The sequence below is a fragment of the Abrus precatorius genome, unplaced genomic scaffold, assembly GCF_003935025.1.
Source record: "Abrus precatorius isolate BTA unplaced genomic scaffold, Abrus_2018 Scaffold11, whole genome shotgun sequence".
Taxonomy (NCBI): domain Eukaryota; kingdom Viridiplantae; phylum Streptophyta; class Magnoliopsida; order Fabales; family Fabaceae; genus Abrus; species Abrus precatorius.
In genome coordinates this window covers 12450279-12476579 of record NW_020874303.1, presented here as the reverse complement: position 1 = coordinate 12476579, position 26301 = coordinate 12450279, and the positions used below count along the sequence as shown (strand labels likewise).

The 26301-nt window shown below is 31.1% G+C and overlaps 1 protein-coding gene across 1 annotated transcript; it reads right to left on the bottom strand.

Annotated features, from left to right (window-relative positions):
- Positions 1-8050: 8050 nt before the first annotated feature.
- LOC113854551 (glycosyltransferase-like KOBITO 1) lies at positions 8051-21315 on the bottom strand. Its single transcript, XM_027485594.1, has 11 exons — positions 20915-21315; positions 20127-20276; positions 19961-20013; positions 19468-19576; positions 19244-19378; positions 19080-19124; positions 13943-14130; positions 13723-13864; positions 9764-9810; positions 9585-9672; positions 8051-8835 (listed from the first exon to the last, which is right to left on the bottom strand). The coding sequence occupies exons 1-11, from the start codon at positions 21251-21253 to the stop codon at positions 8554-8556; spliced, it is 1578 nt and encodes a 525-aa protein (XP_027341395.1). The 5' UTR covers positions 21254-21315; the 3' UTR covers positions 8051-8553.
- Positions 21316-26301: the final 4986 nt, after the last annotated feature.

The following is a 26301-nucleotide window of genomic DNA, read 5'->3' as shown; positions in this document are numbered from 1 at the left end:
GGTTTGTCAAAGGTGCAAGTATGATACGGTTGCATGCCAAGGCCTTTTGTAACCTTTACCAGTACTTAACAGAATTTGGCAACACATAACAATGGATTTTGTAGACAGTTTGCCTAATTCTTATGGTAAACAGGTCATCTATATGGTGGCGGATAGGTTAAGTAAGTCAACTCATTTTATGGTTTTAAGTCATCCTTATTTTGATGTTGAGGTGGCTCAAAGTTTCCTTAATAATGTGTTTAAACTACATGGATTTCCTAACTCCATTACCAGTGACAAAGATCCAATCTTTGTTAGACAATTTTTGAAGGATATCCACTACCTATCATTCTCAAACAGATGGGCAAATTGAAGTTGTCAACAAGTGCTTAGAAACCTTCCTAAGATATGTGTATGCAAATGTTCCTCATGACTGGTTACCATAATACTATTAAAACCAGTGCTTATGAAGTGGTTTATGGTCAGCCTCTTCCAACTTATCTTCCTTACTTACCAGAGGAATTAAGAATAGAATTAGTTGACAAAAGTTTACAGAAAAAGGAAGAAGCATTGAAGCTCATCAAATTTCATATGAGAAGGGCCCAAGACAAGATGAAATAGCAAGTTGATAAGCATAGAGTGACAGGACATTTCAGATTGGAGATTTTGTGTATGTCAAGCTACATCCTTATAGACAAATCTTTGTAGCTTTCAGGATGAATATAAAGTTAACTTCAAAATATTTTGGCCTTTTCTTTGTGGTGGACAGAATTGGAGCAGTGGCCTATAAGATCCAACTCCCTTCTCAATCTGAAGTTCATGATGTATTTCATGTTTCTCAATTAAAGAAACATGTGGGAGAAGTTATGACATCCAATTCTATTCTTTTGGATGATGCAAGTGTTATTGGAGGCAAAGAACTAAAAACCATTCTTGATAGGATGACTGTGAAGAAAGGCAATAAAGTTGTCACCAAGGTTCTAGTCAAGTGGAAACATCAACTACTCAAAGAGACTATATAGAAGTTTTTCTATGATCTTAGGAAGAAGTATCCTGTAACATCCTCAATTTTATATAAAAGTCAATAAATAACTTTTTATACCAAGGGGAAAAATAAAACAATTTTTGTTCTATTTCACAGATTTAAGAATTGAATAAAAGCAAAATTTACATTGCTCTTATGAAAATTATATAGAATTTCACATTATTTAAAAACTTCCAAAAGAATAATTTTGGGACGTTAAAGTAATAAATAAAACTTAAATTTGCGTCTAGCAAATTATTTGGTTCACATTTCATACATTTAAGTTTAGAATACCATTAAGAACATCTCTAAATTATTTATTACAACAAAATTCACCAAAGCATTATAAATTCTAAAATATGACATTATAGAAATATTTACATAACTTGTTAACATGAAATATAATTAGGATAAAATATTACAATTTCTCAAACTATTCTAATTTCTACAGAACCGTCTTCCTTCCAATACCACTGGCTATGATCCTAGAATGGACCAACCATCTTTATCTCTTCACTTTGATTACCTGAAAATATTGGCTAATATATTTCTAACACACGTCAATTAACAATAACACTCAAAACATACAAATCATTATCAAAGTAGAACACACATCCAACAAATCAATCATTTATGTAATTATTTATGACATACATTTTCTACACGTTTCTGTATGTCATAATATATGTATTCTATCATATCAATCAATATGTCATAATACACGTGTCCTAATCGCACTTGTTGATGTATTACAACACATATATCATAACAACATTAATCAATATATTGCAATGCATATATTATAATTATACAATTTCTATACTACGTCATGTTCCTCACAATTTCACATTCATTACACTTTCACATTCATTGACCCTGGGATCCCTTAAGGACTTCATAGCGTAAATAGCTGTTGGTTAGCTGCAATAACACGGATACACACGTGTGTTGACCCGGCCACTTTTAGGAAAGGTGTAGTCATGAGTTTAGGTCAAGAAATGAGTGTGAGGCCTATGGTATTTTTTTCTCTCTATTTTCATTAATTTTTGCGCATTCATAGAAAGACATCCACCACCATCATTTCTCCCTGATTTCTCAATCGCCCCTATCTTTCACAACCCAATGTATCTCTGTGACCATCTATACTTATTCCATTTCTCTTCCTTTTTTTCTTTCTCAGCATTTCTCATTTTATTCTCATTTTTCTCTATATCCTCATAGATCAACGTGTCATAATGCGTGATTCTTGATTACACAACTTAATGTATTACAATACCTGTATTATGAGTACACCTTTCGACGTACCAAAATACCTGTGTCATAATAACACCCACCCATCACTCTATCTAATTCACGTATTATAATCACATCTCTCATAATTTCTTCATCATGTCATATCATTTACTTTTCATCAATAACCTAATTTCACCCATTTCAACATATCTCAATCATCAACAAACATCCATCTAATACAGAAGATCATCAAACACTTTCACACCACACAAATCAATGCAATGTGTTGGAGGTCGGACACCTCCGGACTCAGCCTAATTGTACAATCCAACATACACACTTTCTCAACATTAATAAGATCATTTATCCTAAAGTTCAATATTACTTGTTCGTACATAAATAAAAGTAAAATCTTAAAAATTCCTTAGAAGCATAGTTACTCATCTTTTCACTATAAAATTTTATCTAAATGATCCTTGGATTAAATTATTGATTCCTCATACCCAAAATTTCATTTTTAGTAATACAATTTAGAGAATCATTGGAGTTCTATTATCCAAAATGAAATACTAAAATTAAGGTTCAAAAAGAGATTTTTCCACAAGAAGTCTGTTTTCTACACCACGATTTTACAAAAAGAAAAAAAGTTACAGTTTTGTTATTTAGAATCAAGTAGTTGAGTTTTCTATGTTAAACTATATAAATAAGACTTAGGGTTCAGGATCTACTCCCCTTACCTGAAAATGGGTCTCTCAGGTCGAGTTTTTCTAGAAATCCAAGGGAGAGGCACAATGTCCCAGTAGAGAATATCATCTTAAGGGTTAAGGTTTCCTTGAGTATTGTAACATCCTCACATTCGGTCTGCTTACATAGATCACCTGATTGTTAGTTAGTGTACCCTCTCTTGATTTCTTTTACCTTAATTTAATTCTTGTAAATTAAGTTATTTTACGCGATTGTTTAAATTTCAACTTTTTTTTTTTGTTTTACTTGTGGTTCTTGCTTGCATTTTTTTTTATAACGCGATAATGCTTTTTAATACCCTCATTTTGTAATTTATTACTATTGCAATTTATGTTAGCTATTTGTGCAGGATATTTAAAATTAGGAGTGTTTAATTGATGTAAACTATAGAATTTCTCGGTATGTAGCGAGAAATGAGCATCCAGAATCAAACTCTCTGATGCTCTCGCTGCAATGAGGAGCTCTCACTATATCTAGAATGACAAATAGCAAAGAAAGAAAATTTATGATTTTTTGCGCTGTAATGAGAAAGTCACGAGTTTGAAAGATATTTAAAGAACTTTTGCCCTAAAAACTTCATTTTCAACCAAATCACCTTTCGCTCTCCATCCTCTTCATTCTCTTTCCCCTTTCCCAGAGAAAACCTCCAATAACTCTGGATCTCCCTCAGATCTGAGCTCAAACGTTTGTTCTTATCGGATCTAAGTAAGTTTTTGGAGCCCAACCTTCAAATCTAGTTCCTATTTCTCTGTTCTTTCTCCTTCTAATAGTAACCTGTTCTGCGACATTAGAAAGAACTCCAGTTATTGGGAAGTGTTTTCGGCTGAGACATAGAGTTACGAAGAACTTTGTTTTGGGATCCATTTCTAGGTAAAGGGAGTGTTTCCTAGCCCTAGTTTTATTTCTATAGGTAGTGACCCCATGAGTATCAAGTAATCTATTTAGTAATAATCTATAAAATTTTTATGAAACTGTATGGTAAAAGGTGGAGTTTTGGTATAAAGAAGGATTTTGGATTTAATAGAAATCACTTAGAGTTAAATTCTTAGTAAAAGTCATGAGCTATAGTAAGATTAGAAAGTTTTGTAAATAAGTTTGTTGAGATAAATACATGTTGAGTTATAAAAATTAGAGAATGCTGAACCTTAGGTTAGAAGATTTTATTAAGACCGAGAGAATGTAATCTCTGGTAAATTATATATGAATTGCATGATTTGGGCTGAATTCGAGGGTATTCGACCTTTGACATATTGTGTGGTAATATACTACTGCCTTGTAAATGTGTTACTGTTTGTGGTGATGTGATGAAATAATGGAATATGATGATTGTATGAATTTAATGAAGTTTAGTTGGTACTGGGAAGGATAAATGTATTTATCATAAATATATGAATTAGAATTAATTGGGAAACTGTGATATAAATAGTGATGAATATGTGTGGAGGAAAGAAATAGGGATACTAGTACGTGTGTTACAAATACACCGATTAGTGCAATTATGATATATGTATTGTAATACATCAACAGGTGAGATTATAACACATGTTGTAATATATCAATTAATGTGGTTGCAACATATGTATTACAATAGTATAAAGTGATGTGTCACGAATTGAGATATAGTATGAATAGTTTAGGGATACACTAGGGGTATAGGGTCTAGAGTTGATTGTGAAAATCTAGAGGATATGAGAGTGGTAAATGCAGTTCACTGATGTGTACACGACGTAAAAGTGGGAAGCATTTACAGGCCTCACACTCATTTCTTAACCGAACTCTTATACCTTTGCTTGGAAGGCCGTAAATGTGCACGTTGTATCTGGGTGTGGTTTAGCTTACCATCAACTATCTATGCTACGTAAGTCCTTTGTAACCAGGAGGAGTACGTTTGCAGTGATTTACAAGCTTGAGAGTACCTAGAGTACCGTTGAATTGATGGAATATTTGGATTTGAAATGGATAAAGTGACACAAAGTTATGGATTGAATAATGATATTTGGTTAAGTGTAACGTGATAGGCCTTCTTGTTCTATTATTATATGTTTAATTGAGAAGTTAAGTTTTAAGTGAAATTAATGTGAATGAATTAACTACCTTCAAAAAACAAAAGAAGTTAGGTTACATGTGTGAACTAAAAGAAGTAGGAATGCATGCTCTTTAAATATAAATAGATAAATATTTTGGAATCAATATGATAAAAGTGAAATGAATTAAAGAATCAAATGACTGTAATAAATAAGGAGAAATAGATACAAATTAATCAAATGATAAATCAATTTGTTAGAAATGAAATGTTCATAATCTATTATATGTGACTTTGAAAATACTTTCTGTATTGATTTCATTATCTTATGAAGTAAGAATTTTAGTGGGCAAAGGATGCTCACCCTTACAATTATTTTTCAGGTAAAGAAGGTTGATCCGTTCTAGGGTCATACTCGTAGGGAATGGTAGGAAGGAAATGACTCTATAGAGTTTAATTTATTTAAGAAAGAATTGTAAAGACATTGTTGAATAAGTTCTATTCAAAGTTATTTACCATATGTAATTATATTGATGAAAGTTTTTAATTTGGAATTGAAGCACTTTGATAAATTTACTGTAAAGAATGATTTAAACAAAAAACTATATGTGTAATATTTAGTAATTAATTGCTAATATAGCATTTTAGTTTTCATTTAAAATGGTAGATTATAAATAATTAAATGTGTATGTATGAAGTACTAAGATTTTACTCAATTTTAGTAATTCAAATATTACATGCAAAGAGATCTTTTATCTACTTATTTTACTCAATCAAATAAACGATGATATTTTATATTTATGAAGAAGAAATTATTTAAATAAATATGGGATGTTACAGTTGCTAGGTATAAATAGTTGCTACATTCCAAAATTTTGATTCATTTTTTATCTATTGTAAAATTATGTAATTTCCTCTCTAATTCAATAAGATTTTCATATTCCATTCTCTCATTGGGGTTCCTAATTCTTCCAATTCTTCGAGTTATTCTTTCTCCTAGAATTGTCTACATCACAAGCTAGGATATTGGTTATGCCATGTCCTAACTTTCAAAGACTCTACGAGGCAAAAACTTGCATGAGCTCGGACATCTTAAATGTTTCGCAAGTTGGAACTTCCATTCCTTAACCTCTTAATTCTCAATAGAAGTAGAAAGTCTGCATGTAAGGAATTTAAGCATTAATGTCTTAACATCTAATTGTTCTTATATTTTTTTAGAATATTTTAGAATGTTAGAGACGGAACACCAATATTCTACGAAATTCTATAAATAGTTGATTTGCTAAAGAAGTTGGGATCTTTTGCTCATTTCTCATATTTTATGGTTTAGTTAAAATTGTAGAATTTCCTTCTAGTTTTATTTTCTCCTTTACTTTCACTCTTATTTTCTATTTGAAGTTAAAGTTAGAGGATCTCTGAGACAAAAGTTGAAGCTTCAAAGGAAGATTCCACCATAGATTACATCTTTCTTTCTCTTGTTTTTACTTTTCTTTATCATGTTTTGATGAATTCTTAAGGTAAGATAGGATGGAATTCAAATTTGAACTCATGTAAGCTTGTTATTGTGAATCTAATTTAGTTTTTCATGTCAACTATGTAACTTTTACTTATGAACTTATATTGCATTGAATGTGAATCTAATTCAGTTTTTCATGTTAATTGTGTAACTTTTACTTATGAAGTTATGTTGCATTGAATATGTCATTCATTTGCATGATTTTAAAATATTTTGCGACAATGAACACTTTAGTTTAATCTTCATATTTGAAGTCAAACTTCTCTAATTTCTGATTACTTAGACATCAAAGTTAAATTTTAGTGTGATTATTATTAATTCTTACCCTTAAATGTTGTTCTTGATTAGATCTACCAAGACATTATGATTTTTTATTTTTTATTTTTGTTAAGAATTAGTGTAAAATACTTGACATTGAATTTTATTATTATAAAGTGTTAGATCATGTATAATATCATGAAAATTAAGTTAGAATTTGTGTTTTCTACATGAACGAAGATTTCGAATGAAATCATGTTTCAAACCATTCTCTATTGATGATAAATTTCAATTTTTTGTATTATACATATTTCAAAATAAAACATTGTAAATTTTAATTGATGTTTGCTAATGTTATTCTCTAAAATTTATCAATTATCTTTTGTTATGAGTTTTTTTGTTGTTACTTCTATCCACTATCTTTTTCTTATATTTTAAAATTTTTGATTAATAAATTTATTGAGATAAATAAAAAACATGCTTTTACACTGTATTATTGCTACTTTCTATACAAATTGTTGAACTTAGAGAATAATCCTTATGAGAATAATCTTTAACTATACTCGTTAAAACGATTAGTGTACTTGCATTTTGCTAAATATAAGTCCATCAAATTAAGGGTTGAAAGGATAGTTAAGAATATGTTTGTTAAAATTTTAGAAACTCTTGAGAACTCCCCGTTGCAAAAGCTATTTTAGCCTTAGGCTATTGACAAAACGTGAATTGATTGTTTTTCCTAAATTCGGCCCAGTTGAACTACATAATTTTGTAAAAAGTTTGGTCTATGTTTATAGTATATTTTTGTAAAAATTCACCATTTTTGAGAATATATACAATTCTGTATGATTTTTATAAAATAGGAAGTTTAGTTTTGGCGTGTATAAAAAAATTCCTATCTTCACTCCCCTAAAGAAATTTAATAAAATCTAACAAACATATATTTGGATAGAAAGCATATATGCATTTGATTCTGGGTGGCTTTACGAAAGGTTATTATGATCATTCAGTTCTAGAGATGAATTAAACAACGGTTAAGCTAGTAACCCTCCCTTTGAACTACTTTATAGAATGATTAAGGAGAATGCTACCTATATAATTAGACAAAACTAATTTAACTTCCTGACACTATATGAAACCTTATGATAAAGTTTAACAATTCCTTGCCAAGTTTTACTATTTTCAAAATTTGCTTTCGTTTTATGCAAGTTATTCACTTTACAATTTTGAACTAATAACCAAGTATTGTCCTTGTGTAAGTATGACGAAGAATTAAACCTTAAAATTCAATCTTCAGGAAGACAAATATTCACCAAGTCAAGCTAAGTCGATAAATATTCATCAATAGAATCTCATCGTTATAGCTGAGAACCCCAAGCTTAGCAATCATTGTGTAGCACAAAATGTATAAGTATGATAGAAAGAATAATTGGCACAGGTGAAATAACATACTACTATCCTACTCACAATTTTAGTACCTGAACGTGGAAAAGGCATTAAAAAGAACTCACACTAGTGGCACTTAGGTTATCTATACAAAAAAAATGGTCAAAACAAGATATTCAAATGGGAAAAATCTGGGACCATCCACCTCCAAATCAAGCCACTGACCACGAATAATATCTGGCATTTGGACAGCAATCAATCACCAAACTATATTCAAAGCTCAGACATGCAGGGAGAGAAGCCAAATTGTTCTTTCTTCACCTGTAGATTCTTCCAATAATGCATATCACAGGACAACAGAGACACTTGATTGGAGGATGACCCTGAGAATGATCAAGAGTGTAAAATGAGTTCATTATCATCTACTACTGGGGGAGAAAGTGGTGGTACAGCCACTTCATGAAATGCCGCAGATTCAATGTCCAAAACCTTCCTTGCAGTTGCTTTAGATTCCTTGGCTCTTCCGGCCTTTCTAGAAGGGAGGTATACAGAGGCAACAGCTCTTGATGAGTTACTACTATCAATTGACAGCAAAAAATTTTCTTTGGAAAGTGTTGGGGCAGATGCAATGACAGAACTGAAGACTCCAGATTCTCTTAAACTCTGTATTATGACCTAAAAACCAGTACATAAAAGGAAATAGTTTTGAGGCCAAAAAAACAAATTACATGCAAAAGAATAAATAAGAGGAATGTCAACAACACTCATTTGAACACACTATATGATTGGTTCATCTTTTAAAATGTGAAAGCTACATTTTAAAGGTGATCAATTTACGACAAGTACTTTGACCTTTTAAAAAATGAACCAATTACAAAGTGTATTGAAAGCATGTTCAAAGAGTATATTGCTAGCATTTCTCATAAAATGATACATAAAGCAGTAGAAATAATCATTTATATCATCTAGAAAGTAAAATTTCTCACTAGATCTTGAAACAAGTCATTTCTCCATCAAAAGTGACACATTTTAGTATGTTTGGCAATGACACTAAAGACAGTAGAATTCAATCTGTCCAAATATTCTGCCCCAACGCAATCCATTGCGACAACTTCTGGCCAACTTTCTCTTCATGCATTGTGGGTATCTTCTTTCTTCCCATACAATTTTCATATTATTTCCTTTCCTTATATATGATTCACTTTTTGAATGCATAACAATTCATGCTATTAAAATATTAGGGTTGTTAGTTTTATTATTGGCAGGCTTGAACTTGTCTAATATCATTAGCTTTTGACTTTAGAATAAATAGGGTTATTAGGTTAGGATATTGTATCACATTACATCCTATCAATAATATTCAGTTTCCAACTATTGATCTTCTTTCTCTTCCCTAACACTATCCCTATATTTCTTATCATTACCATGGGAGTATAGATGCGAGTCAATATTCCCTTCCTCAAAAGTTTCAACTTCACGTCTTTATCACCCCATACAACATGCTCGTTATACCTGAAACAAAAAGCAAAGACAATTTTTTCCATAGTGGTTAAAACATGGGAGACAGACCATAAATATATACAAAGAATTGAAGCCGACATACCACTTCAGCATTTCATCTTCAGTTGCAGTTGAAGCAATAATAAATGCCTGAAATTGATAAGGTATAGTGTACTTAATATGAATGAGTGCTTATGTCAATTAACATTCTCACACCAGGGAATAGAAAAAGGGTAGTTCAGTGCATGAGGCTGCCATCATTGTCAGATCTAAATGAGGATCAGCTGTAGGCAGCCTTATCCCATGAGCTGGAAGGCTAATTCTACAACTAGAACCCATAACCACCAAATCACAAGGCATCAACCAACCATTATCTGAGTTCAACGAGCTATCCATATATTATTTGAATTCAGCTCATTAAACACTCAATCAAGCTTGTTTGAATTGTTAAATAAACAAGTTCAAGCTTTAAGTTGAGCTCAATTATTTAAATGCACAATGTAATACCCTCTATTCTACAGACTTATATGTGGGACTCGATCAGTGTAAACTCAGTAGCAACTAAGTGTATACACTAAACAAGGAAAGTAATAGTTTGATTACACTGGTTGTATAAGTAGTTTGAATGATTATTGTTTGAATAACATTATTTGAGACTATTTGATGATGGTCCTGGTATCTGCCATGTAAAGTCCTAAAGTTTGTCAGTGTCCATTCATTTATTTAACTTATGAGAAATTTTCCAAAGATCAAAAATGACTTTCTAAAATTATTTTCAAGAGAAAATTAAATTTCCGGAATTTATTTTGCACTTTTGTAAATTAATGAGACACAAGATTATATTGTTAGATAAAATTCTCAGGGAAAATTTTATCTATGAACGAGCCCCAAAGATATTTAATAATATTATATTGCAGAAAAGCTTGTCTAAGGGCTAGGAAAGAGAGAGGGATGACCGTTGTAACCTGTTGTCATGAAATGACAATAAGTCACTTTTTATGACAACCATCTTTTCATTTGTTCCAAGGTTCCACCTTGAATATAGACCATTGATCTTGCTTTCAAGGACACAATCTTAGCCCTTGATTTTCACAACTTCCTAAAAGCTAACTTTTCCCACCTAGCTAACTCATATGAAGCCCATATACTTCAAAACAGTCAACGTATCTGTGTTGGACACATATACGATACCATACGTGTCCAATACTTCCAGATACTTATTTCAAAAACATCTATAATTTAATTTATTTTTAAAAATTAATTTCTGACCTGATATGGCTTATAATCATCCAATGTGGCTTAGATAGAATTAAATAGTATAAAGACAGGACCTTCTTTTAGTGATAGTTCTATATTTCTTTTGGATACAAATTCTTTTGTGGAATTCTAACTTGAATAGGGGGTAAAGTATGTAATTTTTTTATGTGTTTATAGTAGAAGAAATATTTTGACTTATTTATTTAGACAAAGGAAAGATATGATCACATGTATTTTTTTTGTAAAATGTGACCATTGATATCCAAATATAACACATTAATATAAATGAATTATTATATCTCTCTATAAATATTTTGCATATGTATAAAGTATGTTATTTCTTTAAAATCATGTTAACGTATCAAAGCCGTATTGTATCTTTAATTTCAAATTTTTTCCATATCCCCGAATCCGTATTGTACCTATCCGTATTGTACTAAGTATCTAGGCTTCATAGGCTAACCCTAACCATTGATTTAAATTACAATGATTAATTCTAGCTCTTGAATCTTTGCCATTTTCAACACAAGTACAGAAAACACTTATCTCCCTCCCTCTCCCACCTTGTCTTTATATGGAACTTTCCAAAATGCACTTTGGAATTTGAATTTTAGCTTTTCTCACCCTTGTTGCCTTGTCCACACTCCTCCAAAAGTGGAAAGGTGAAAAAGTTTTCTTCTCTTCAATGGCCCTGGAACACCCTCTCATGCATTTCAACTTTACAAAAAAGTTTTAGCCTTCCTCTCTTGCCAAAACCATGACTTACCACTACTTTGTTCACTCCACTTCATCTCCTTCTCCTATCTCTCTTCTTTCTCTAACCCATTTTTGGTTAGAGGAAGTCATGGTGAGAAAACACTTGAAAAACTCCATAATCACACTTTTCTTGAAGAACTTTTGCTGGAGCACCAAGAGGACTCTTGGAGCTGGACCTTGGATGCCACTTTGAGGGAACATCCATCCATCAAGTTCTCCTTTTTCCCTTCCACTTTTGTGCATCTAGAAACATGGTACAAGGGGAAGTTTTGTTTTTATGATTGGATGACTTTCCTTGTATGAAATGGGGTTCCTACCTTGGGGCTCCTTATGGGTGGCTGTTAAATATGAATATATGTGATGCTGGAGCTATTTTATGGATGTTTTCTCCCCTTCTCTTTTAGTGTATCTGACTGTTTTGTTAAGAAGAATTAGGATCTTGTTGTTTTGAATGTTTTAATGATTTTACATGTTTCAAGAGGGGTCACCACCTATACTAGAGTCATTTGTGATGTTGGACGGTTGTTTTAAATATGTTTTGTTGAACATGACGCAAACTACACTTGAAAGTGTGGGGAAAATATAGTGGTACATGGAAATAATGATATTATGAAGAAATAATGATTTTTGGGGTAAAAGTGGCACAAAAAATATAAGAAACCTCCAAAGAAAATGAATATTTCAAGTGTAGAACCTAGACTTTACCGAAGGTAGTAAGAATATCCATCAACCATTCATTTAATGGGTTGAAATAGTGAAATTTATAAAGAAGTGTTGCGGACTCGTTGGAAAATGTGCTTTAAACACTTATTTGCATAGGAAAAATGTTTTCTATACTTCATAAAAATTTTACTAAGGTATTAGAGTCAAAGTAGTGTAGAAACCTATAAATTTTTGTAAAGGTAAGTGTATGTTTATACCTAATATTGTTTGAAAAGTGTAGATATATATATATATATATATATATATATAAATATTACAACCCTATAATTTTTCTTTAAGAAAATGTAAGCAACATAATCCTTTTCATAATGATTCACTACTAAGAATTTATAATCTAAGCATTAAGTTTTGGGAAAAGTATGTAATTACATAATTCACAAGAGAATAATGGTAACAAAATAATTTCTCACATCGGTCATCCCAATTTTGATTCTTGTTTCATTCCCAACCCTGAGACAAGTTTTCCCCAGGAATTTTAATCTTGCGTCACATTAATTTACAGAATTGACAAAATAAATTTCAAACATTTAATTTCCTCTTGTAAATTTTAGAAAGTCATTTTTTATCTTTAGAAAATTCTCATCAATTAAATAAATTCAACGAATGCTAACAGATATTAGGATCATGACCAAACAATCCCCAACAAGGTCAGAATTGCCTCAAACCAATTTTTATCAACCAATAATCATTCAAACTACCTATACAACCAATCTACTTAGACAATTACTTTCCCCATTTAGTGTATACACTCAATTGCGACTGAGTTTACACTAATTGGGTCCCCAAACAAGTCTGCAGAATAGACGGTCTTACACACAAAGCTCAAGTTTTGCAGACTTGATATTAATTATTTACCTTATTTTGATCATCAAGAGTCATATTTTAAATGGTCAACCATAAATTTTCTTAAAAATATCTATTATCTCTATCAATAACGATTGCATTTTTAATCTAATGTCATCTTTATGAATATAAAATTATATTTTATTTCTATATTTAGCATAAAGGTGTCTGCTAAATATTAAATTGATTAAAAAACATTTTTTCACAGGGAATTTTGATAGTAAAAAAGATAATCAAACCATACACTAACTAAATGAGCCAAATCCAAGCATATTTTTAAACAAGTCAAGCTCAAGTTTTAAATATGACTCATTTAAATAAATGATGCAAGCTTGAGCAATCTCTTTTCCTCACTAGTCTAGCTCAACTCATTTGCACCCCCACATACCAATATAAGAAATCCTGTTTTCTGATATGCAATCAAAATAGGAAACTGAATAAGACAAAGGTGAAAGAATAATTAAAAAAATCCAAAATACTTACAGATCTGTCAAATTCCAACATGAAGCATCTTTTCACATCTTCTTTCGTAGGTTTGCAACCACAACGATCACGTCTTGAAGTTAAGTCTGAGAATTTAGCATAAGTGTAATGTAAAACGGCAGCTTCTTCCAATTTGATTTCACTATCATAATTCAGGAAAACTATCAGGGAAATAACAAAAAATCAAGGGAGACACATCTTAAGAGTTAAAGGATTATACTTTGGGGTTTTCATATAATTATGCCATCTGTGTGCACCATTAGGCCGAAGATGATCTTGTATCCGGGCGGCTGATTTGCCATTTCCATAAGTCAAAAAATAGTTTGGGTTACCACGTACAGAATCTTTATACATGCCAAAGTATGTATCCTTTGGAAGATGGTCATAATTCTTCTTAAACATTGACACCTGCTTTGACAGATCAGGGTGAAGAGGTTACAAATTTATAATTCAGAATTATTTTCATGTTAGAAGATTTGGTTTAAAACCAATCTTATAATAGTGGTGCATAATCAAAGTAGGAAAGTAGCAAAAGTGTCATTGTATCCAGTGTTGACTACTAGAGATTTTATTTTAATTTTTTAATTTTTTTGAGCTGAGACTGCTAAAAGTATACACCCTCATTCAATGAGCATTAGAATCATAATCAAATATCCCACAAGACTTTTGACCCTAAAATACAAACCTTGTTTGACTGAGGCAACCATTGAATAGAGGTGTTTGAAATGCTAATTCTAGTACATAAAACACTGCCACTGCTTACAGATGCATACAAAACCCCACGATATTTTGTAGTATATAACTGCATCATTACTAAAGCAAACTTTGCTTTGGAGTCTTGGGGGCCCACAGAACTAGATAACAGAACTCAAGTTTATTGCCTCAGATGTCAGAAATGTGCTGATCACTTGTCCGGTATTGATTCAGAGCAAAAAATGTTGAGTTAGGCAGTTTTATTTAGTTAAAATTTTCCAATATGTTTACATGCCTAATGCACCACCAACTCTTAACTTTTAACTTCATGCATCAATGCCTTTCCTGTTAACATTTTCAACGATTAAAACACTTCAAAACAATTCTGATAAGATCCTTGGGAGAACCAAACCATATTATTGAATCCTGTACTTCCAATGTGGGACTCAAGTCTTGTACCTTACAATTGAATCCTAACAAACTTTCTATCCTATCCTACCCACCTAAGTCAGCTAAGAAAGCTCCTATATGATGCTCAACCTAGAAATAAATGTTTATGTTATGTAACCCACATTAGTAGTTACAACATCCTAATTACTCATTAATAGTTAGTTATTGTTAAGAAACTTGAGTCTAACTCGTAAAAACTAGCTCATAGGAGAAGAACTATACAAGCCCTTACAAGAAGTATTTTGACTTTATTCCTAGCCAATGTGGGATATCTTAACACACCCTCCTTACACCCAAGATTAGACATTTAGTGCATGAAATTTGCAGAACGGGACATTTGTGGGTGACCCAATAGGACTAAATAAGCTCCGATACTATGTTAAGAAATTTGGGTCTAACTCACTTCCAAAAACTAGCTCATAGGAAGAGGACCGCATTAGCCCTTATAAGGAGTATTCTGACCCTACCAATGTGGGACATCTGAATAGTTTTAATATGTTAGTTAGCTTGACTTAATTAATTAGCCATGCTGCCTATAAATAAGTAGAAGGGATTGAGGAAGAAGAGATCTTGTCAATTGTGTGAGAATTTAAGGACTTTGGTTTGGGACGAGCAGTCATTGATGGCTGATTAATGTGGAACAGCACTTTGAAGCTGCTGCAATACTTGAAAAATAAAAGATACCAAAGGTAGGGAGAAATCTGATTGGGTCCAAAGTGTCATGGATCCCTTAGTTTCAGGTCCAAGTGTCCAGTGGGTGGTTTACTATAGAAAGAGGAAGAATAAGAGTCCTATTAGAGTATAGGATCAGTTGTTTAGTTTGTTAGAGTTGGCAACTATTTTAGGCTATGTTGGTTAGATGAGCTGGATGATTATAATGTGTGACATAAATAGTTGTAAGAAGGGAGAGGGGGGAGTTCTGTTGATTGTTAATTTTTGGCAGAGTTCTTCTCCGAGGAGCCTAGCTCAAGGACACCACTAAGAGTGTACAAAAATTCTTCAATAAGGTAATTCTTTCTTTGTTCTATTTTGAGTTCCTATCATTGGTCCAACTTGCCAGATACAAAAGAGGAGAGCAATTGAAGAGTTTTTTTGTGAGGAGGAACCAATTAATGCCACGCAAGATGGATGTGAATCAACAGGTTAATGTCCTTGAGAACCGTATGGGTTCAATGGAAGCTCGTATGAAGATGATGGAGGGTACATTAAATTCATTCTTGCTCAATTGGGGAAATTGACAGATCAAATCCCTAATCTGAGTGATGGAATGGAATGCTTGTTTTGTTTTGGAAACGCAATGCTAGATGAGTTTTGATTGGCCACTAAAAAGGTGGAGTTGCCGACATTTGGTGCTGATCCCATGGGATGGATCAAGAGGGGGAAATTCATTTTCATGTCTAGGAAACTTTGGCAGAGGTCAGGTTGAAGCTTGCAAGGCTTAGTATGGAGGAAAGAACCATTCATTGGTTCCAATCTTGGTTCGATTAAGAGGAATCACCTTGGAATTCTTTCAAGAAAGCTTTAGCACATCCCTATGGAGACACGTGATTGGAGGATCTCATTGAAAAACTTGCCATCTGAAACAAGCAGGTTATGGAAGAGTTCATCATAGAATTCAAATTTTTGACTTCTCATGTAGGATGTTTGCTTGAGAATCATTTCTTGTGTTTTTTCATGAAAGGATTGAAAGACAAAATTAAGTTAAGGATACAAACACATCACCCTAGAGACCATTTCAAGCCCATGTGGTCGGCGCACTATGTTGAAACAGAGCTGACAGGGATTGCTAAGACTTGTGTAGGTTGAGATCACAATTAGAACACTTCAGGGGCGATGAGAGGATTTAGGGTGAAAGTTTTGCAGAAGGAGAATGGTTTTCAACAGAACACATCGCGTTCGAAAGCTACTATTGATGGTGGTGGAGCATCGTCAACAGCCAGCAAGGGTTCATTTTCTTTGGTGGGATCTTCAGCTCCAAACACCAAAAAACTTATGAAAGTATGGGCAGAGACAGGGATTTTTGACATTTGCAAACCAAGAACTGCTTGATTGAAGGCTAAAGGACTTTGTTTGAGATATGGGGAGAAGTTTCACCCTTTTCACCATTGTGCATTATATGACCTATTTTTCTAAGCTGGATTTGCAGTCAAGTTACCACCAAATCTGGGTCAAGGAGGAGGACATTGAGAAGACTACTTTTAGAATGCATGAGGGATCGTTATGTCTTTTGGGTTGATGAACGCACCAGCCACTTTTCAATCTACCATGAACCATGTTTTTAAACCACTTCTTCATCAGTTTGTGTTGGTTTCCTTTGATGATATACTCATCTATAGTGTGGACTGGTCTCAGCACCTGTTTCATTTATCACAAATGTTGGAGTTACTAAAAGCAAATCAGTTTTTGGTTAATCTGAAGAAATGCAGTTTTGGCAAAGAAACAAATTGAGTATCTTGGTCACATTATATCCAAGAAAGGAGTAGAAATGGACTTGGAGAAAGTCATTGTGTATTACAACGGCCAGCACCAAGTGTCTCAACAGGTGGTTTACTATAGAAGGAGGAAGAATAAGGGTCCTATTGGAGTATACGATCAGTTGTTAGTTTGTTAGAGTTGGCGCCTACTTTAGGCTATGTTGGTTAGATGAACTGGATGATTGTAATATGTGATATAAATAGTTGTTAGGAGAAGGGAGACGGGGTAGTTTTGTTGATTATTAATTTTTGGCAGAGTTCTTTTCTGAGGAGCCTAGCTCTGAGACACCATTGAGAGTTACAAAAATTCTTCTTCAATAAAGAAATTCTTTCTTTGTTCTTTCTTGAGTTCCTATCAAAATCCAACAAAAAAGCAACCCAACAACATTTTGGACAAAGTAGTAGAAAACAGAAACAAGAATGATGTTTTTGAGATCAAGACTCAGTGGCAAAAATGACAGTGAAATGGGCGTTTCTTTGGGTTGCAAAGTGGAGGCAAAGATTGAGGGAGGCCCTATGTTTGGTATGAAGGGAGAGTTAAGGACTGAACCAACACCAACAGAGAAGGTTTTGGGTTTGGGCAGTATGATCAACCCACTAAACAAAAGCAAAACAAAGTGGAGGATCTTTATATTCATCCACTGCAACCATGTGTAGCAGTGCAATTCACAAGAGAGCCATGGGATCTCAGTATAATTACAGACAGCAGAACACTAAGGGAGCACAAGGGTATTCACATGTCTTTGTTTAACCCAGGAGGAACGGAAGCTAGGTTTGGGCAGCAGGGTGGTGTTGGCTTATCATCATCCTTCAAACAAAAGGAACGCCACTGGAATTTTGTTTTGCAGCTAATATAGCTATTCACCTTGAGGACAAGGTGAGTGTTTAGGAGGGGAATATTGTTAGGTAATCCACATTAGTAGCTAAAATAAGCATTGTTAGGTAACCCACATTAGCATGCTGCCTATAAACAAGTAGAACAGATTGAGAAGGAGTCTCGATCATGTCAATTGTGAGAGAATTTAGGGCCTTTGGCTTGGGAGGAGCTGTCCCTCAGAGGATTGCAGTGCTCTATCCTAATGATTGGGATCCCTAATTCTTCTCAATAAGACACACCATTTCTATCAGTTTACCATAACAACATCTCATCCTTCATGCACATTTGCTCCCTCTAAAGTAAGTACAGTGACCTGATGGACCAGTTTAGATAATAACAAACTTTGAACTCAAAAGCTTGTACCTCAACTGAATCATAAAATTAATGCCATATAGATAATAGATATTTTGAATTTTACTGTCATAATTCATAGTTATTCTACAAACTCAGATACACCCACAAAAAATTCAGTAAAACCAGCTTTGTCAGTACAATGTGAATGTCAACTGTGTATCGACATAGTAGGTCATAATTCATAGCTATTCTACAAACTCAGATACAGCCACAAAAAATTCAGTAAAACCAGCTTTGTCAGTACAATGTGAATGTCAACTGTGTATCGACATAGTAGGTCACAATTATTGATATAGAGAATCCATTGCTTTCTATTAATGAACTCATATGTTTAGTTGTCGAAAATAAAAAAATTTGCATAGTTAATTAAAGAAAAGAAATAGCATTGTAAAGGGATTTACATTTGTAGACTAACGATCCAAATATAATTATATTAATGACATATTGTTTATTTCAGGTTCTCTGTAATAAGTTAGACACACTTGAATGACTGTGTATTCAGCGCTTACCTCACTAAAAGGTTCTTTGACATCATCTCGCTCAACACTGCTCTCCTAACAAACAACAAAGACAGCAGCCTAGTTATAAAATTGAAGCTAACATATAGCAAAATCCATTCTAGTTATATACATGAATGCCATGCAATTCAGAAGAATTATCTGATTCTACTCACATAGTTAGGAAATATGACCATATCAACGTGTCCTGGAACATCAAGGAGCAACTGCCTTAAAGAGTACTCCGAAGCACCAGCTGGGTGTATTAATTCGTCTGTATCGAGATGAAGAATCCAATCCATACCAGCATCCTATCATTTCAACAAGCAGAACATTGTGTTGATGAATTAAATTACACACCAAATCTTAAGGATTAGTGCAACACAACAGTTTTCCATACCCTTGCCATAACAATAGCCATCTCCATATTGAGGGATTGCTTCACAAAAAGTTCATAATTGCATGGTTTATAAAAGAAACCTGCCAGCCATGTCTCATTCCAAATACGGCTGATGCAACCAAAAAAATAAATAATTAGCATAACGAAAAAGTTGCAAAAACAATCTCTTAGAAAGTTAAGAATTACAATAACAAGTATCCTGAAGACAAGAGAACTTTAATATTGTGCAAGAATATATAAAGTATATAACATGAGCAAGGAAAAGAAATAAAGAATTTATAGTAATGAGCAAAAACAATTAGAAGAATGAACTTGAATATTTACAAGAGTCATTATGGACATTCTGAAACATCATACTATAATAGTGAAATGCATCCTGCATATCTATATGCAAATTGAGAAATTCCCAAAAACACTATTCTTTTACCATTATAAAATGAAAAATGAGTTCAAAGGAGGAGAGTCAATAAGACAATGGTAAAATTGATTAAACCTCTTAGCCTGCTGTTCTTCCAGCTGTCTTGTTCTATATATAACCTTTACACCCTAGTTAAATAACAAAGCCAAATTAAAAAAGTATTATTAGGGAAAAGAAAGCAAAATGGGTCAAAAGAGTTGAATCCTGATTCCAGAGATGGATACAATGTTTGTCTACGTACAGGAATAGATTCCAGGACATTTGATACTTCAGGAGAAGCAGCCTTTCCCTCCACAAACAGTAAAAAATTTGTCACACCAATGACTTTATGATAAAACATCCAAGGTAGAATCTGCTCAAGCCCCCCTGATGTACTAGTTGTAACACAGATCTGTACTTCAAGAAAATGTGGATTTAAATTAATAGTGATACTTCCATAAAATCTATAGAGAACTAGAGATAAAGTAAATCAAGGTCTCATACTAAAAGTGAAGGCAAAAATAGCTTTTTGTTGTTGATAATATAGCTCAAGGATAAGAACACTAACCATCAATAATATTTTCATAAAAAATATTAATATTTCACACAAAAAATTGCAAGTAACAAAAGTTCTCTTCATTAATCGATTAACAAACAACCCATTAAGCACAGATCATAGAAAAGCACTATAACACAGATCACATGAATAACATTTGTTGAAATGTATATAAACCCATCAGCATGGATTAACCCAAATGAACACTCCTATTAGATTTGTAAGGATATAAACGACTTCTACTAGTAAAATTGCTTGAAAATAAGAACGTTAACAGAGACATATCCTTAGAAACAACCATCATGTAATTAATTAATAACCTATACAACTCCCAAACCGTTCCCGTTAAAGAAAGACTCATAAAACACACAGATCACATGACCTCACACACCAGAAATTGCACACCCTACAATACCAATCAAATTCCCAAACAAACAAAAACAACAAATATGAAACCAATCAACCCAAGTGAAAAACGGAACCAAACAAGAAACCTTTGGCCTGAGAGAAGCAGCAAAGTCAAGCTTCCAATTGTGGTAGTAAGGGAAGGAAGGGGAAGAGGTGCGTCCAAGATTGACACAGTCAGAATGCGAATGTTGGAGAGGAGAAAGGGGCGAAGGGTCCATCCCAGGGAAGGAGTGGTGGGACCCAGGAGGGGACAAAAGGGTCACAGGATCGCTGATGCCACCGCGCCATTGAAGAATGAATGCTATGGCAGCCAAAGACACAGGGAGGAGAGTGAGGAGGAGAAGGATCTTTGAGGTGAAGGAACGGAGAGGAGTGTGCGACTGATGGTGGTTGGGGATTGCCATGGTCACTGTAGATGCTACCATACACTGACTTTGAGCAGAAATTGCAGAATAGAATAAATAAATAAATAAATAAAATAGGCAGCGAGTGTGTCTCAAGGCTACGTTACAAGACATCTTACACTTTTTCTTTTCTTTTACCATTTAAAATTCAATTAAAATTTAAAATGATTTAGTTTAAATATTTTTTATTTTTTATTATTATAAAATATTAAATTTAAAACTATTTTAATTATTAATTTTTCAAAAAAATTATTTTTAATAATAACATAATTTCATAAAAATTAATATATAACAATATTTGAAGATGATGGGAGAGAATGATCTACACATATTATTATTATTATTATTATTATTAAACTTTTCAACATTTTCAATCTTATTACTCGTTAAACTTATGCAATGCAATAAATTTTAGATTGTTTGAATAATTTATTTAAATCTTTAATTATATTTTAAATTTTTATTTCTATTATTATTAAACAAAATAAATAAGAAGTGGTAAAAGAAAAAGTTTGTATAATTAAAGAAGAAAATACATAAAAATAAATAAATGAATGAATAAAATTATTGATAAGAAAATATTTTCATAAAATTTTTAAACAAAATTAAAATGTGTTACATATAAAAATAAATGCCATAATTTACTTTTTATGGGATAGCATAAAACAAATGAAAAAGAAAGTCATTTTTCAAATTTCATTTGATAAGATTATAATCTTAAAAGCTAATATAGTAGGCCAACTGCATATAAATGTCAATGTTAATAAGGAAGTAGCTAAAATTATATACATTTTATTTACTATAAAAGAGTGCTCTTTAAAATCAAAAGAATCATATATTGATGTTTCGTCAAGTATATTTTTTATAATTAAAAACCGTTGTAAGTAATTGAATATACTAACAAACATGGTATATAAGAAGAAAAAGTGGATTAACTAAATCAAATATTTTAAATTACAAAAGACTTCCTTATAAAGTACATGAAAGTTAATGTTCGAAACACAACTTTCACTATATATTTAAGTATTTTAAACCTACCATAAGTGATACTCCTAAATTTACAGAACTTTATTAAATTTAATTTTAAAAAAATAAAAATTATAGCTTATTAAATTGCATTACCCTCACGTTTTTTTCTAGAATTCATAATGTTTTCTATGAATCAAAGTATATATAATCGCACAACGTGTAATTCATACAGTACAATTACATAAAAACCTATCATTTAATGTATGACTTGTAAAAGAAAAAAACTAAAGATCAAACATGTAACATCTGAATTTTTATAATTCTTATTTAATAAAAAAATTTATTATTCTAATTGAATTAGAAATAAAAAATAAATAAAAAATTAGAAAAAATACAAGTAGTGAAATTGGCTAAAATTAAGTCTAATTTAGAATTTTTTTATGTAAATAATATATTTTTAAAACAAGTTCCTAAAATAGAATTAATTAAAAATTAATCATGTATATAAGTTTTTTTTCTATTATATTAATATAGTATCATCCCATGTGTTAGATGCAAGCCCAGAGCTTAACACAACACGTGGAGATAGTCATAAACATATATCACCAGCACATGTATGTAAACGTGTCACATTACTTGTACTAGTGTCGCGAGAAAATATTATACCTGGTGGTTAATTATTGTGAATACTCTTTTTTATCTAGAATATTCAAGCTATATATAATCTACAAATTTGTTGTTAAAATCAAACAAAAAGTCAAGAAGAAGCTTATAAATATTTAATTATTATTAGTTTAAAAAACGTAGAAATGAAATATATCAAGGTAGTATTTAATTAAAAAATTTAAATTTTTATTTAAAATAAAAATTACTATAGTGTTATAAAAAATAATTTTAAAAAGGCAAATAATGTAGAAATAATGTAAATAATTTATTCAAGCATATGAGGGTAGTAATTTGTTTTTTATAATTGATAAAATTTTTGTAGATGTTATTTAAAAATTATGAAGTTGTTGTGTTATTAAAAAATTGGAATTAATTTCTGGTATTTTTGTAGTTGTTGATTAAATAATAAATTATTAAAGTGTTATTAAAAATAAATTTGTATATTGGATAATTTATGTATTTTTATTGTTTTTATTTAAAATATTATATTATTTTTCTGTTATTAAAAATAAATAAAACCATAAAACAAGGTGAAATGATATAAATTATATACTCAAGTATGGTAGGTAATTAATTATATTTATAATTCATGAATTTTTTATACTTGGTCTTTAAATATTTAAATTTTATATTGTAATAAAAAATAAATTAAAAATTAGAATGGTTTAAAAATTTAAAACTATAAAATAATTAGTCATAAATGTTATGGGAACAATTTTCTTAAGTACAAACAACTATTTTCCCGTGGTCAAATTAATACACAAACTTCTTTAATCAATTTATTATACTGAAATCATCTTAAATTATAAAAGCTAGCATAAGATCAAGGTAATTTCCTCCACTAGTTCACGGCACGGTAACACCTGAAGAACAAACAAAAGTCAATCAGTGCTGATAAGCGATGACATAATCAACCACTATATGTTTGGTTTATACTGGTAATCAGAGAAAAATTGATTTGATTAAATCTTCATATACCTCCACAATTGGTTCCACACAACTGAATAACATAAATAACCTTTTGTATATCAATAAACTGAAACATTGCCTTGGTTAAGTGGCTTCACAGACATGAAACATCTACGTGCTTGATGGATTCATTTTAGGACCAGACTTCTCAACATACACTGCACATTGGATTACGAGGCCCTCTATGTCACCCTGGCACTGACCAACTACAACATTGTTGTTGGCCAATGATGCCCAAAACCATGAGCCTAGTATTGATCATTCTTTTTTGTTTGTGATGTTTCTTTTTATTTTGGATTTGGATTTGGGGTGATGACTCAGGTCGATTGGTGTGGAGGGGTTTTAATACACACAAAATTGTTATGCCTCAGGACGCATTCATTTAGTAGGATCATGAATGTGGCATGTTGTCCTCTGTATGCCTTGGATTTTGCACCTTTCTACCTAAAATGTAAAGAATGTGATAAGTTTTCGTTACCTACGGGAAATGAAACGTGGGTGGAATGATTTTGCTTTCACATGAGTCAAGAGTGTATTTTTTTAGGAAATCTATCACTTCAGTTTTTTTTTTTTTTTTACTTCATTCTTAATTTAATAAATATTTAATTATAGTTCTTACAATCAGTCAATGTTACTAAAAAGTAACAAAACTGTTTATCGGAGATTTTTAGGATTTGTAGCCTTAGAAAATGACTGGGATGCTACTGGAAATTATCTCCGAACATATTCAAAACCTGACATTCTATATGCATTAAATTTAGTTTCTACCCTTCTTGAGTCAAATTATTTACTTTGAAAATTCTTATAAGTTATTTCATGTATCTTACAACAAAAAGGCATGATATTTTGCAAGTTATAAATATTTTTTTTAGATTCTTACATTGTGAAAGTGAAGTGCGTCTTCAAGTAAGTTATTAAATGTGTGTTGAGATATGTTAAAAAAACTATTGGTTATAGAGTTTAATTCAAGTATAATTAATAATTTAATTTTTATGAGTTTTTTAATAGTGATTGGAAAGGTTTATCATATGATATTTAAAATATTTTTGGTTATTATTTTAGTTTTAGAGTTTTTTATTGAGTCTCAAAAAAGTAAGATATTGTGGCTTAATCAATTATTCAATATAAGTTGTATTTTTTTTTTAAGTTCATAAAAAATGTAAAGTTTTATTAAAATATTGCAAGAAAAAAGATCAATTAACAGACAACTTTATAAAGACACTCCTAAAAGAACAATTCAAGAATTTAAGAAAAAAACTTAAAATCAATAGCTGCACAAAATAAAGTATTGAGAATTTGAATTATGATCTATTATTGATGTTTATTTCTACTTTATGAGTTTTAATTATAAAAATTATTAAAGTTAATAAATTGTTATAAATTTATGGATGATTTTATTTGTGATTTATTTCTAGACTAATGAGTAAAATTATAATTAATTTTTAATTATGTCTTTTTTGTATTTAAAGATTGTTAGTATGAATAAAAAAAATAAGTTCCAACTTTTAATTTACAATATCCTAATTTCACTTAGTTCCAACAACATTCTAAAATCATTTTTTTCTCAATCCTCTTAAAGGTTTCATTTTTTCTCTAATTTTAGCTTTCATTTTCCGGTATAAGAAAAAACCATAGTGGTGAAAGGAATGTTAGACTTTGATAAATCAATAATTTATGTAACTATTTTATATTAGAGTGCATTATGTTATTAAAGACGTTACAACACTAGAAGAATGATATTACATAAAGTGTTGATGACTTTAATGGTCCAGATGGATGCTGGTAGTATCGCTTTCTAGCATGTTAGAAAAAAAAACAACAAATTAGTTATGAATTATATTTAAAAAAAATTATTGAAATTGATTATACATAAAAGTGGAAAATAAAACTCTATGCAGACTATTATTAATATTTTATATAACTTAAGAATTTAAACTATAATTAATTTAAAATTATCACTTTTAAATTGTATTTAAGAAAATTTTATTAGAATTAATTGTTTATAAAATTTTATCTTGATGGTTATACGATATTAAAAACGAAAATAGCAAATTGATTATAAACTGTAGTTAATGAAAAATTATTGAAATTCATTATATATAAATATGAAAAAGCTCATGGTAAAACATTGAAAACAATAATAAGTATTAATTAAAAGTGTATGAAAATAATTTCACAAAAATTGAATATTGACAACTTTTAATATATGAAAAATAAATTTCATTATATTATTTTTTTTATTTTTTTATGTATCTTTTTTATATAATTGTAACACAAATGAATAGAAAATCTTTATTACACAAGATTTTTATCTTCTCTTAATTTTCACCTCAATAAGTAATTTTTACACAACTTATGAAAATTTATAAAAAATTCTTTATATCATCTTATTTTATTTTCTGTGTTTTGTAATTATGTCAACTTTCAATAGACACTAAATAAGTAAGTACAAATATTTTTTAGAA

Coding starts and splice junctions, on each gene's coding strand:
- LOC113854551 (XM_027485594.1), bottom strand. CDS start 21,253: ATGGTAGCATCTACAGTGACCATGGCAATCCCCAACCACCATCAGTCG. Junction 14,131..19,079: donor TCAAAGAACCTTTTAGTGAG/GTAAGCGCTGAA, acceptor CTGTCAAAGCAG/GTGTCAATGTTTAAGAAGAA. Junction 13,865..13,942: donor AATTATATGAAAACCCCAAA/GTATAATCCTTT, acceptor GAATTATGATAG/TGAAATCAAATTGGAAGAAG.